The sequence below is a fragment of the Rhinolophus sinicus genome, chromosome 7, assembly GCF_057876585.1.
Source record: "Rhinolophus sinicus isolate RSI-liver-muscle chromosome 7, RSI-T2T, whole genome shotgun sequence".
Lineage (NCBI taxonomy): Eukaryota > Metazoa > Chordata > Mammalia > Chiroptera > Rhinolophidae > Rhinolophus > Rhinolophus sinicus.
The window spans coordinates 56,136,426-56,151,084 of NC_142507.1; the positions used below are offsets into that span (position 1 = coordinate 56,136,426).

At 45.3% G+C, this 14,659-nt stretch overlaps 2 protein-coding genes across 2 annotated transcripts; one reads left to right on the forward strand and one right to left on the reverse strand.

Moving 5' to 3' along the window:
* The first annotated feature begins 533 nt into the window (after positions 1-533).
* LOC141568539 (histone H3.1) lies at positions 534-1,081 on the forward strand. The gene has a single exon (XM_074318750.2). The coding sequence runs from the start codon at positions 561-563 to the stop codon at positions 969-971; it is 411 nt and encodes a 136-aa protein (XP_074174851.1). The 5' UTR covers positions 534-560; the 3' UTR covers positions 972-1,081.
* A 1,353-nt stretch (positions 1,082-2,434) lies between these two features.
* LOC109435939 (histone H1.4-like) lies at positions 2,435-6,510 on the reverse strand. Its single transcript, XM_088799711.1, has one exon. It carries the CDS (start codon positions 6,457-6,459, stop codon positions 5,818-5,820), a length of 642 nt encoding a protein of 213 aa, XP_088655837.1. The 5' UTR covers positions 6,460-6,510; the 3' UTR covers positions 2,435-5,817.
* Positions 6,511-14,659: the final 8,149 nt, after the last annotated feature.

Genomic DNA, 14,659 nt, shown 5'->3' on the forward strand with positions numbered 1-14,659 from the left:
TCTAATATTAGACAATTTACTAATCGTCTTGGCGCATTTAGAAAAGCTACAAAAAAGCCTTGGAAGATCTCAAAGATCTCTAAAGAGAGAAATCAAGTCATTGATGTGAAATTAGCCTTCCTGAATTTGATTGAAGCTAAGAAAATCAGTTGGCCAATCACATCTGGCGCGCGCTTTTTCAAAAAGATGAAAAGAAAGCCAGTTTCAGGTGCCAGAATTTAAAACTTTCCTCAGCAAACAAGATACATCGTTGTAATATTTACATTAAATTCTGCCTAGAAAAGGCAAAGAACGTTGTAGAGAAACGACACGAAAACAGTAGAGGCGAGAAAGGATTGAAAACATCAGAAACTGCGAGGATAGGTGGCAGGAAGATGTTAATTTTCGGTCTGAACACATTGGTAGCTCATGTGATCAGGAAGTGCGCTCCACCAACAACCAATACGGTCCCGGCGAGGCGTAATGGACAGATGCCCGGCCCAATCAGAGCGGGAATCTCGTTATATATACCGGTGCAGAAGCTTGCTTTCAGCATTAGCTAGTTGAGCTCAGAGATCGTCATGGCTCGCACAAAGCAGACAGCGCGCAAGTCCACCGGCGGGAAGGCGCCGCGCAAGCAGCTGGCCACCAAGGCGGCCCGCAAGAGCGCCCCGGCCACCGGCGGCGTCAAGAAGCCGCACCGCTACCGGCCGGGCACGGTGGCGCTGCGCGAGATCCGGCGCTACCAGAAGTCCACGGAGCTGCTGATCCGCAAGCTGCCCTTCCAGCGGCTGGTGCGCGAGATCGCGCAGGACTTCAAGACGGACCTGCGCTTCCAGAGCTCGGCCGTGATGGCGCTGCAGGAGGCTTGCGAGGCGTACCTGGTGGGGCTGTTCGAGGACACCAACCTGTGCGCCATCCACGCTAAGCGCGTCACCATCATGCCCAAGGACATCCAGCTTGCGCGCCGCATCCGCGGAGAGCGGGCCTAAAATCAAGGTCACCCTTTGTCCCCAAAGGCTCTTCTCAGAGCCACCCACAATTTCACTTAAAAGCAGTTGTAATTTCATTGCCGATTACAAAGGATATTTTAATATTTCTAGCACTAAGCAATTCATTTGGGTGGTTACTGGCTGTTTCTTCTATGCACCTTGAAATCAATGGGGTTTAAGAAAGTTGAAAAGTGTGCATGTAGTGTCCAAACCTGTAAAGAACTAGTTTTATTTAGGCCAAACCTGATAACATGGTGTGGAGGGAAGCAAGATCACAAACGGTCCGGAGAATAAGCTTTGCAATGTTTCATGCACTTTGTATTGAGATGTTATGACGGTAACATCGAGGTGGAGTCTAGCAAAGAGATTTGATTGCCAAGTAGTTAAGATTATGTTCTCTCTTGAAAGTAGGGGGTGTCTGAGAAGGGGGCATATCAAGGATTCCTTAACCTGGATGGCAAGGACAGTACTGCTTAAGAAAAAGCCAAGGAGTTAAGACCCCTCAGTATCTTTTAAAAAAATGATAGGTTTGTATGCTAGTTTGAACTAACAGCCACAAGGAGGAAGTCACATAGCTCCCTATTAAATTGCTTGACCTGGGGCTTGGTAGACGGCAGGAAAAATAAATCACCAAGACAAATAATAGCACACAATGGATAAGAGAAACAACAGGTATAGCTTCCACCCCAGAACGTCAAGATAAAACCTGGGAACGTGCATAAAGATGCTTTTCAGCCCACAAAGCGAACAACCAATTGAACTCGAGAGCCCTGACTTGAATGTATGATTTTGATTGAATAGCCCCTGCCCTCTGTTTCTTTGCAGCATGCCCTGTAAGCCTCGGCCCTTTCCCTTACTACTCATTAACCCCGAGGCAGCCAGGAACAATGGCAGGCCTTGACTGAGGCTAGCAGTTATGGGTTTCTCTTAAGCTGAAGATACCCTCATGGAGGGAGTTGTGTTTCAGCTCCTCAGAGCAGGAAAGCAGAATGATCCCCTGGCCTCATGAAGCCAGTCTGAAGGAGGTGGAAGCTGACCTCCAGATCTGAAATTATGATTTACTGCCCTTCCCTCATTCTTGACCAACCAGCAGGCCCCTTGCTCATGATAACGTGATTTTTTCCTCTAAACCTCCTTGTCTAAACCATGGGAGAGCCGGTTTTTCCACCTCAAGCTGCCCATTCTCCATTGTGTAGTGCTGCCTAATGCCTCTTTCTGTCACTGCTCCCAGTGTCAGCTGAGCTGGCCACCTGCAGTGGTGATGGGCCAGCTCTGCTTCTTTACAAAGGCAGAGATAAGCCTTTTACTAAAAAGTTTCTGGGCTGGGCATGACGACCCCCATGACCTGCCAGTTAGGATGTTATGATTTATACAGCACCACAGCACCCCTTTTTCATCCACAAAGGGTAGCAACTGTAGAGCTTCTCTTTACACATGCCCCTTTTAATAAATGCACAAATATCTAAGTGTTAAGTTCTGTTTATTTTTACAAATATAGAAAGATAATGCAACTGATGGAGTAGATCCAGGTTTTCTGAGTCCTAAAGCTTTTATAGAACTTGGCGACTCTTAAAAACTACAATACGAAATTACAGATACAAAACTAGACAGTGAATATTAACATAACAGGAAAGGAAATCAACAATGGGTAAAAAAGGGGTTTTATGGAAAGTAACCTCACAGGGTGATCTGACCACCAACCCCTAACTAGGCAGGCCACGGTGGGTCGTCAGGTACCAGGCCCTGAGTTTTTAGTAAAAGGTTAACTTGGCCTTAAGCCAGCCCTCTCCCCTATCCCTGTGCATCTAGGCTCATACACCCCTGCAATGCCTCTTTTCAGACCCCTCGTTCTAAAGCGTGACCACCCTCAAGAAAGCACATAGTAACTTCCCTGCAATCCAGTATCTGCCTTGCTCTCTCCAACTTCCATGTCATCCTCCTAACTTCCCCTCAACTTAAATTGCACAAAAGAAACTGCACAACTGTCATTCCCTGGATCATTGGAGATCTTGCTCCCCAGCAATGTCATCAGTTTGGCTCAAACATATTTAAAAATTCTCTACCAGTGTGGACGTTTCTTACGTGTATGTTCACACTACTCTTTATCCACTGGATCTCCTGGTTTCTCCTACATAGCATCCAAGAAAGCAGCTCCCAGCCCCTCACATCATGTCCCCTCAGATTCAATAACTCAAATCCAGTTTGGGATAGAAATGTTTTGATTCCTTCAAATTGGCCCAATGACCTCTGGACCAATCAACTATCCTTTATAGTCAGACACCGTTCCTCCCAATGTTTTAGGCCGTAGAAGACAGTATACATTAAGACACACTGGCATTCAAGCCTTAAACCAAAAATGAAATTAGAGAAGACCAGGATATTTGAGGCCAGAGGGTGTTCTAGAGTTTCGTTGTCCGTATGCAGCCATGAGCCACATACGATTAACAAGAGCTCTTGAAATGGGCTAGCAGGAACTGAGATGTGATGTGTGTCCAAAATACAGAGATGCCAAAGACATAGTATGAGAAACAAACAAACAAACAAAAAAGACTGGGAAATGTCTTATACATTGTTTCACATTGGTTGTGTGTTGAACGATAATATTGCAGACATACTGGGTTAAATAATTGTATTATTAAAATTGATTCCACCTGTTTCTTTGCTCTTTGTTTATGTGGCTATAGATAGCATTGTTCTGGGGATTAATTCGCTCACACAGAGATTCTTTCAGGAACTGGACACCTTCTTTGTGTACTTTACGGGATGAGGCCCTCAAAGAATTGAAAAGATCAGGTTGCTGTTTCCAATAGCAACAAAGATCAGCTCTGGGGAAAAAGGTGAAACGAAACGTGAAGAGGTATTGGAGGAAAGTACAAAATAGTTGAACAGGTAGAAAAACATCAAACGTTCTTGAATAGAAAACTCATCTCCCCAGACGTATTTATAGAAACAACACAATCCCAATGAAACTACCAAGAGGGTGGTGAGGGGTTTTGACCTGTAATAAAGGAGTGACTGGATCAGAGGGGAGCATCTTAAAGTACACATGGAAAAACGAAATAAAACAGAATAACCCGAACATCCTTAAAAAAGAGTAAGGAGAGGGAATTAGCTGAAAATACAACAACCAGGAAATTCTGAAAATGAAGAGTAATGAGAACCAGCTCTTTCAGCTATTAAAGTCACATTATAACATCTCCATTTATTTAACATGCAATTATTGTTTGAGTACCTACTGTGGGTTATGTATTCCTTTCAGCATTGAAGACAGCTCTGTGAAGGTGACGAATCAGTGTGGTCTCACCTTGGGAGTGGCCAGAAAGGTCAAAGGAACACAAACAGACCAAGAACTGTCATGGAATTTAGCCTATGATAAAGGTGGCATCTCCAGTGGGGGTGGAGGGGAGGGGAGGGGGAGCAGAAATGGAAGAGTCAGTAAATGGTCTTTGGGAAAAAACAGCCATATATCAAAAAATTATCCCTATCCATAACCTTACACTAAAATACAGAGGGCACAATTCTTTGAAATTTAAAATTAACGACACAAAATTACCGGAAGAAACCATGGGAGAACTATCCTCCTTCGTGTATGTGTTTACTCTCAAAGAAAGGACGGTTTTTCTATCCATGATTATAAAGAAAATGAAGATTACACAACCCCAATCCAATAGGGAGGGGTGGGTCAGGCGGGGTGGGATGAGCTCAGAGGTGACTAGCACTAAAGCAGCGGCAATTAACGCACCAGACCTCTCCCTGGGGCAAAAGGTGAAGAACTGAAGGGCAGGCCCCCAAAAGACCCTGTCCCTAGGACTTGAGAAAAAAAATTGTCCGAAAGAAGAAAAACAGGACCCTGGACTTTCTCTTCTCTACAGGAGAAACACCATGAATATGAGAACCCACAGATGACACTGTCCGTGAAAACTAAAGCCCTTTACTAGCGACATCACCCCGACCCATAAACACGGATCCCAGAGTTTACCAATATTTTTCTTCCTCACGTAGAAACATTTGGACCGCACAAGTACTTTTAAAGCATCTCCGATTTTTAGATGTCTATCGAAAGTGAGGGCCGGGGACCGCCCTGCCAGGACAAAATGGCGACGGAAAGTTGTTTTTGATGCGCTCAGACGCATCGCAGCTGTGTCCAAAGTCACACGGTACGAGGGGAAGATCCCGGTGCAGCCCTGGGTGACAGTCGTTTTTCAAGCGTGCTCCTTGTCGCCAGGCCAGCAGGAATTAAGAGATCGTGCAAAGTTCCTGGAACCCCCCTCCCAGGGCTGGATGCCAACAACGCCCCCCAGACACACACCAGACTTTCGAAAACATGGTCGTGTCCCAAATAACAGACACATCTACGTCAAACTTAAAGGCCCAAACAATCCAACAGAAAGAAACAAACAAACCGTGCACTGTCCAATTAAATCCATGATGAAAAGCATGGCTGGAAGAGTAAGCCAACCCGCGAGCAGGCGGGACTTTTGAATGACTTCAGCCTAATAGGACATCCTTTGAGACTAAAACTGGCTGGTTTCACTTGCGGTTGTTTTCCTGTTCCCAGGGGTGGGGCGGGGCCCGCAGGGACGCTCCGCCTCTGACCCCGAGCCCCTTGGGAGGGGTACGCCGCAGGGATGGTCAGGGCTGTCACCTCACAGCCTCCCCCTCCCCAACGGCCACCTTTCCCGGGAGGTGTCAGCAGCCTTCTCCAGCGACTCCTAAAAAAACACCGCACTAAAACAAAATGTTAAAGGGGAGAACGGGACAGGGTAGGGAGAAAGTGCGCAGCTCTCTTTTTGAGGTCAGTGGTGGCTCTGAAAAGAGCCTTTTGGGGTTTTTAGAGGCAGACGTTCTACTTCTTTTTGGGGGCAGCCTTCTTAGGCTTGGCGACCTTGGGCTTGGCGGCCTTAGGCTTCACAGCCTTGCCTGGGCTCTTAGCCGCCTTCTTGGGCTTGGCGGCCTTGACTTTCTTCGGGCTCTTGGCCACTTTCTTGGGTCCCGCAGCCGCCGCCGGCTTCTTCGCCTTCTTCGGGGTCTTCTTGGCGCTTTTCTTGGGGGTGGCCGAGCCCGCGGCCTTCTTGGGCTTCTTGGCCGCCCCGGCAGCCTTCCTGGGCTTGGCGGCGCCCGCCTTCTTGGGTTTGGGCTTGGACTCCCCGGAGGCTGCCTTCTTGTTGAGCTTGAAGGAGCCCGAGGCGCCGGTGCCCTTGGTCTGCACCAGGGTGCCCTTGCTCACCAGGGTCTTGAGACCCAGCTTGATGCGGCTGTTGTTCTTGTCCACGTCGTAGCCGGCGGCCGCCAGCGCCTTCTTGAGGGCGGCCAGCGACACGCCGCTGCGCTCCTTGGAGGCGCCCACGGCCTTGGTGATGAGCTCGGACACCGGGGGTCCTGACGCCTTGCGACGCACCCCCGCAGACTTCTTGGCCGCCTTCTTCTTCACAGGGGCCTTCTCCGCAGGGGTGGCAGCGGCGGGCGCGGCAGGAGCGGTTTCCGACATGGTGACGATCTGGGACTCGGGGACAAGTGGCTAAGTGCCGATGCCGCGGCGCGGGCCGCCGCCGTATATATAGAGCGCAGGCGCGCGCTGATTGGTGCTCCCGCCGCCCTCCTGGCTGGCAGGCTCCGCGCCGCCGCGGTGCGCCCAAGTTGTGTTTGTTCCACTTCACAAAAGGGGGAAGATATTAAAATGCCCCATCCAAAATCACCCGGGCTTGGTCTGGAAACAATCCGAGAAGCCTTAGGCTTCGGGCTCTGTGATTATTTCGTCCGCAACTGCAAAGACAACGCGTCCAGGAGCCCCCAACTCCCCCAACTCCGAGGGAAGTCCAGGGCAGTTGGAGACCACTTTCTGTTTTTCTTCTAAATTACCTGGTCGCTCCTTTGCCCCCCAAAGTTCTTTTTCTCAGGGTTGGTTGGGCACATGCCGGCCTTCTTCTGGGGACAGAAACGAAATGGTTTCCACTTAAATTTTCACGACAATCCTGTTTCTTCGCAAGGGAAGTAACACACCTCCTCTGAATTCTGCGTACACCCACAGGAGCTGCCGGCTAGGATGGGACTCCAGAGCCAGCCCACGGGAGTGAGGGACGGATGGGAGGGGGGTCGTAAGCCCAGTGGGGGTCCTGGATGGTGGTGCGGAAGAGACTTAAATCTTAGATGTGTAAACATTGAAACTATCAAATCCTTCTTCATGGGTGGGGGTGGGGCACCCTTCACTTTCCAAAGGCGAGAAATTGGGCTGATTTTAAACAGCTCTCAGGTTCCCTTCTGCGTTGTGCAAGTCAGGGGGTCTGGCCCTCAAGAATAGGGATCAGGGAGGAAGGAAGGCCCCCTAAGCCTGCCAAGAACCCCCAAGAGACTTGGCAGCTAGGGACATTGAGATGATCTGTTTTCAAAGAAAACAAGCACTTATTTTATTTCACTTTTGTATGCTGCAATATAAAGATGAATTTCAGCACATGAAAATTCTAGGTTTCGGAGGGGGGAGGGCTCTAGAAGAGGGTAAACCTTGTCCAATATATGGTGATGGAAAGAGAACTGACTCTGGGTGGTGAACACACAATGTGAGATACAGATAATGTATTACAGAAGTGTACAGCTGAAATCTATGTAACTTTACTAACAATTGCCGCCCCAATACACTTTAATTTAAAGAAGAAAAAGAAAAGAAAAAATTCTAGGTTTCTTCCAGTAACAATATCAAACACATGTCATGATGTAGAAGGACACCCCCTAGCTGGGAACTCAAAGATATAGATGGAAATAAAGCAACTGACTTTAATAAGATACACTTTGACTTATAAGATGAACTGTAGGTTTGAAACAGGAAAAAAATTGGATGGCAAAATTTAAAACAAATGGAGGAAAAGTACTAGAACATAAACTATTTTATCCTTTCTTCCTTGATGAGCTCACCTCTCATCCCTTCTAAAGCTGGCCATGTGTATTCTACTGTGAAGTTTGTCTTACCTCTTTAATTTTGCTGCTTCTTATTTCACTCTTGGGTGCCAAGCCATTGCAATTATTTTCTGGAAAGAAAAGGCTGAGTAAACACTCTGCTCATATACTTAATATACATATATTTTCTATTTAGTGACAAAGGAAGTATTACAACTCACCAGAAATTCTTTTTCAAACATACGTCTACATGAAAACATGTGTTAAAGGTGTCAGACTTAGACTGTGGTAGTCAAAAGCGAGAGAACAAGGGTCTCGAGGTCTGGGTCGCTCTCACTAAATGCTACGCTTGCTAAATGTTAAAATGCAGCAGACCCAGCTGTATGCAACTGGATGAACTTGACTGTAACAGCCACCAGTTAAGTTTAACCCACTGCCAAGAAGAAATCAACATGTAATTAGCCAAATAGTGTATATGTGCAAAGAGTAAGCCTGGGTTGGGGGAGACAGAGCTTTGAAAATTGTTTTCCTGCATCCTTTACTTGTCACAAGTAAAACTGAACTTTTTCTTCCACTAAAACTTGTGTCCCCTTAGCTCAGGCGTTCCAAGAGACAAACCCATTGTGTTCCAGTGATACAGATTAAGTTCAGGGATGAATGAAAAATGAGGCATCATCTTTTATGAGAAGGATAACCCCCTGGTTTCATTGAACAACCGTCTTTCAACATTTGGAAACTGCCTACTACTAATCATGTCCTCTGGGAATAAATAGCCTAATAAGATTAGGGATGGATGACTTAGTAGCCATAGAAAACCACTTGAGACCTGCCATCCATCAGTGTGACTTTGGGTATAGGAATTGTAACAAATCATTGAAAGTGTAGGAACAACTAAAGCACCTTCACATGTATTTTATATGTGTGAAAATATATAAAAATAGCAATGTTTTGGCTAAAAAAATTAAATGAGAACATGCCTCTCTACTCTGGTCTATGTGCAGTGAACCCCTTCTCATCTGGAACTCAGCTAATCGTGCAGGACCATAGGGCAAACAGCTTTGTGGAGGCCTGATGGCCAGGGCACTGGACATCCCTTCGCCATAAATTGGTGTCCTGATTTATAAATCAGCGGCGTGTAAATTTGATTACTGTGACTTGGTTCCTGAATATTACTCAGGTTGAATCAGTCAGCTCTGAAGTCCAGGCCTCAAGTCATGAGGACACCGGCCTCCCCCAAACCCCTAGAGCCGGCTCCCAACTTCTGCTATGTGATGGAGGCCAGAAGGCAGAGAGAACCCTTCCCCAGATCCCTGTAACTTATACTGACAAAAGCTATCCAAAACTTAAAAATAAGGCAAAAATATTTCTTCCTATCCTTTCAAACTGTATTAGAAAATTGTCTAAGGGCACATGTGGGTCATCTGATGCTCTAAGGCCACGCTACACAATAAATACAATCCAAATTACATATATAATCTTAAGTTTTCTAGTATCACATTGGAAAAAAACCAAGAGAAATTAATTTTAATAATGTATTTCATTTAACTCTCTATACATCCAAGCGATTATCATGTCAACATGTAATCAATATTTAAAAAAAAAGATATTAGGTTGGTGCAAAAGTACTTGCGGTTTTTACAATTATTTTAAACCTTTTAAACGGAAATTACTTTTGCACCAACCTGATAGTTTATATTCCTTGTGCTAATGGAAAGTCATCATAATTTAGTGTGTGCTCTACAGTCTAAAACATTTAGATTTAGACCAGCCACATCAAAAGTGCCCAGTGGCCACAGGTGGCTAATAGCTATCACACTGGATAACACAGCTTCAGTGAAGGGAACTGTCACGTCATACTGACTTTGGATGAGGCCCAGAGGATGTAAAATTCGACGCTTACTTGTAGAAGATTGATAGGTTGATAAAGGTTGTGTCTAGTAGAGATGCAAATGAATTCTTTCCAATAGAAAAGATAACCCTAAACATTACAATTGTATCACCAATAGGATGTGAACCAATTTTGCATCCAACTGTTCGGCCTCCCAGCATCCCTTCTTTGCCTGACTACGTCACTCCACTCTCCTGTAACCTGCTGGGACCTGCCATTGTTCCCTGCTTGCCCCCTCATCAGCGCCGTGAAACACTCCTTGGCCCAGGCATGAGCTATCTGTATACAGTGCTTGTATCAGAGTCATGTTTTTAACTTTCGTAAATTGTACTTTGCCCCCGAGTTTGTCCTAAGGGCTCTAGAGTCAGAAACTTTGGAAACCATTCTAAACGTTGGAAGATACAAAACTTTTTGACTGTCAACTTTAAAGCAAGATGTCCCACAGAGTCTCAGGCTTTGAAATAAGATTTAAGAAGCCTGTGAACAACAAAAGGCCTATTGAAATGAGCTCCAAGGGTAAATTCAGATTAACACGTTGCGTACGGATCATGAGAATCTTCACGAGGGATTTAAACCCCGCCGTACGCCGTACGCAACGTGTTAAGGGTACGATCTTTACATTCGAAATGGACGGCCTCAAGACAGCCAGCCAGCAGCTGAGGACACAGGTAAACATTGCAGTGAAATAGTGGCTTCTCATGTTTACGCCCATCCTGAACGTTGTGGGTTGGCTAATTTCATTTCATATTCTTTAGGCCTGGAAATCTGGTGAACAAAGTTTAAATGTGCAGAGCAGAATGTCAGTTCCAAAAGGATGGAATGGAGCTGGAGAAAGCGGGAGGAGACTGGACAGCAAGACGTGCTCAGAGGAGTGAGAGTGAGAGTCCTGGGGCCAGGCAGGGGTCCGGGGCTGGCAATGGGCTCTTCTTTCACTTCCTGGTCCTACCACACCACACAGGGTTCAGTCTGCGTTTGGAGCCGGCCAACCTGATATTAGTAAACCTTCCTACAGACCTCAACTGGGAGTAATTAACACTGTTTTTCCGACTTACCACGGGATGAGGCATGACAGCAGCCACCTCACTGGCTGACTGCTGGGTGTGGGGGTGCGAGGGGGACGGAGCTGATAGTGCAGAGGACTGAAAAGACAGCTGCTCTGGGGCAAGCACGCTTCTTTTCAATACCAATTCTTCCACCCTGGATGAGTTGGTGACATGCCAAGTTCTCAGGCTCCCAAGTTCATTCCTTCCTCTGTAAATGGGAATAACACCCTCCCCCAGGAATAGAGTGTAAATTGAATTAGATCATGTGTATACAGCTCCTGGGACACATACAGCCCCTTGTTTGGGGAGTATTCACACTGGATTCTGTACCTTGGGGCCCTCCTGTTTCGGGGTGACCTGAGAAAGTTGGTACTCGCCTTCATTTGGAGGGGCTGGCGAGAGTAGACCAAGTCCGTCTTTCCAGTTAGGTGCGCTTCCCCTGGCCATTGCTGAAAGGTCACAGGACCTAGGTGCTAGCCCAAGGAAGTCCAACCAAAAGAGATGAAGCTGGGCCATCAGGAAGGGAGGTGTGTGTGTGTGTGTATGTGTGTATGTGTGTGTGTGTGTGTGTGTGTGTGTGTGTGTGTGTGGAGTGGTAGGTGCCCATCACTGTCACTCAGAATCTACCCTGCGTTGCTGTGATTGGAGCTCACTGCTTGCCCAACACTCCGTGGGGAAACACTGTGGTGACACTCACAGAACCATCCACTCCCTGCCCCTTGCATCCCAGTTGTGCACGTACTTTCAATGTCAGGCAGGTGTGGCTGTCACGGAGAACTGTGTGTTGCCAATACAGAAGAGGGACCAAGGTACTCCAACACCCTGCCCTTTTTACTCCTGAACTCGCCTAGACTTACTGAAGTTAAACAAAACTGATTGGGCCAATTTCTTATTATGCTAGTTCACCGAAGGATTTGTAGTTATGCTTCAATTGGTACATACCTTCCTCACACTTTTCGTGGTTAATGGTAACGGTACTTATATTTCCCTCTTAGTTTCACAAAATAATCCAAGAAAAATACAGAGGTGCCATGGTATGTTTATCAAAAGGATTTGCTCAGGAGCTGGAATGCCTGGGTTCAAATTCAGCTTTGCCATTTACCAGCGATGTAACCTGGACAGATTCATTCACTTCTCCATGTCTCAGTTTTCTTACCTGTGAAGTGTCAACAGCTCCTGTTTCGTAGGTTGTCATGAGAAGTAACGAGTTAATATTTATCTAGTTCTTGGAACAGTGACTGGCATACTGTAAGTACAAACTTATGTATATATTTTACTATATACACAATCAAAATTGCTTTTACAATTGTAGATACATCTTATCACTACAATGTGGCACAATTCTGCAACTCTTGGTTTAAGAGTGTAATAAAGCTAACAGTTAGCTGGACACTTCCTATGACCCAGACATGGATTTCATTTCCTCCTCACCAGTATCTGTAACTACCATTACAATCATGACCACTTCACCAATGACAAAATGAAGATTGAGAACTCAGATTTGTCCTAGGACATCCCTACAGAGTGATTATACAATTCATGTGCTGTAAACACACACCCCCACACACAAATATGAACTAAAGTCGAAGAAGATAAGACTTTTGTTTTTATATATAAAGTGCATAAAATTAAAATACACCCTTGTTATTAACTACTTGCTAAACTGTTTAGTGGATTTTAGGTAGAAAATACATCTTGGATGAACCTCATACCTTCCCTGCAGAATTAAAGGTGTTTACACACGTCGTGCTGTTTGCTCTGATGGACACTAGATGGCGCGCCGAACCAACCAACGCCTTTTTAGAGGCTATTCTATGTTCCCATGGCTCCTGGCCTTTATGTAATTTATTAATCTCTAGTCATACATACCCTTAACAGTTTGTCATTTCTTTTGGTGAACGGAAAGCATTATTTCTATTTGACAGGTGATGATCCTGAAGCCACTGGTAAGCCCAAAGGCAAGCACGGATGTGGGAGAAAACACGAACAATTCTAGGTGGTCTAGGAAAATCATGTGGGATTGATCATTCATTCATTCATTCATTCATTCATTCATTCATTCATTCATTCATTCATTCACTCATTCTACAAAGCATTAATCAGCATCTCCGATGGGCCCAGCACAGTGCTGGGACCAGGGAGTAAGAAGGAAAATAGGACAGGCTCCACTCTTAAGGTGAGATTTGGAGGACCGGGACCTAGAAACCGGTAACGGTGGTTGTGAGGAAGGTCAGAGCAGACATGAAAAGAGGGGGGAACAATTAGACGCAGAGTTAAACAGAGTCTAGACATAGACATAGCCTTACAAGGGCGACTTTAAAAATACTAAATTTCTTCGTTTCATTTTTAAAGTAAAATGAACACAGTGAGAAGGAAGATAACCAAATAAAAAAACTATTGTGCGAAGATAGTAATACTGGAACTGGCTCCTGAGATTCCTGGGTACAGTATGTCAGTTGCAACAATGAGAAGAATAATAAATCTATTAACTATGTGTTAATAAGAATAAAACAATTTAAGGGGTTTGTGACTTTGCAATACGCCTAAGACCAACCCAGCATCTTGATTGTAACACACGCACCAACCCCCGAAACGTGACTGCACTAAATTGTAGGTTGCATAAAAGTTCTATAAGAGGCCCCTACCATTGTTTTCACATCTGTGAATGCAAAATACAAATTAATTAAATTAAAGCCACCCAATTTCTAACTAGTGGCTGTAAAGAGTTCCAGGTAAGAATTGAAAATAAAGGTGGTTATTATTATGTTGTTATTATTATTATTATTATTTAGACCTTTAAAGTTTCCAAGGCTAGTTGAATTGCTCAAGGATAGCGATTTACTAAACAGACTTGCTTTGCCTCCACCCCTTCCCTGCCAAAAGGCATTTACAATGAGGATGTTGTTTGCTCAAACAGGCACTAGAGGTCCAGCCAAATGAAAACCGCCCTTGGAGGGACCGCAGAGGCTCAGGGTGCCTAGCCAAGCCATCAATCATTAACCTGGGTTGACATTGTATTACTCACGAGATTTCAAACCTCATTCCTCTACAACCTCCTGACAGACAGAAGTGATTATTCCTCACAACTGACCATGGAAGCACTGAGAAGCTGTGAGACTGGACTCAGAGCCCAGAGCAGTCAGGAGGAGGCTGGTTGCCAGGACCTTCGGAGAAAATACTCTTCATAAAGAGAAATAAGTTGTCAGATGTACACTAAGCTCACGTTAGTTATCTAACGGGCTCCCCCAAACAATTATTAAGGAGAAATACACTGAACCACCCTGGTGGTGCCTATCATTTATAATAACGGGGAAGCCACGAGAAGAGAACCGAGCAGGAACGTGCCACGCACATCTGTCCGCATCGTGTAGAGAGGAGACCAGAGGTGGAAGTGGCCAATTTTACCAAATAATGGGGGTAGAAAGCCTCACGGAGAAGCCACTTCAGTGGTTTTCAGCGTGGTAACTCACTAAGCATACAAACCCCAGAGACGGTATAGGCCTTACCTTTTTCAATTATTATTTTTTTTTAACGAGGGAACTACAATGTAGGCAATCTGTAAGAGGATACCGACCTAGGGAGCAACATCCTCCGATTGGCAAGGTCACTGATGATATTGTCATTATATTAGGATATGTGATAATAATAAACACAGGTTAGCCTGGATTATACTCCAAACACTGGGCTGATGGCTTCATTTATCCATATTTGATTTTGTAATTCAATTCTTAATATCACTTTATAAAACAGCTGTTATTACCACCTCTTTACAAACGAGAAAGTCGAGACTTAGAGAATTTGTGTCTTTACAACATAACTTGGCCGACTGGTTATAATTCACGTGCCTTTAAAACACACACATATGTATC

Excerpts from the sequence above, each read along its gene's own strand:
- LOC109435939 (XM_088799711.1), bottom strand. The coding sequence starts at position 6,459 with ATGTCGGAAACCGCTCCTGCCGCGCCCGCCGCTGCCACCCCTGCGGAG.
- LOC141568539 (XM_074318750.2), top strand. The coding sequence starts at position 561 with ATGGCTCGCACAAAGCAGACAGCGCGCAAGTCCACCGGCGGGAAGGCG.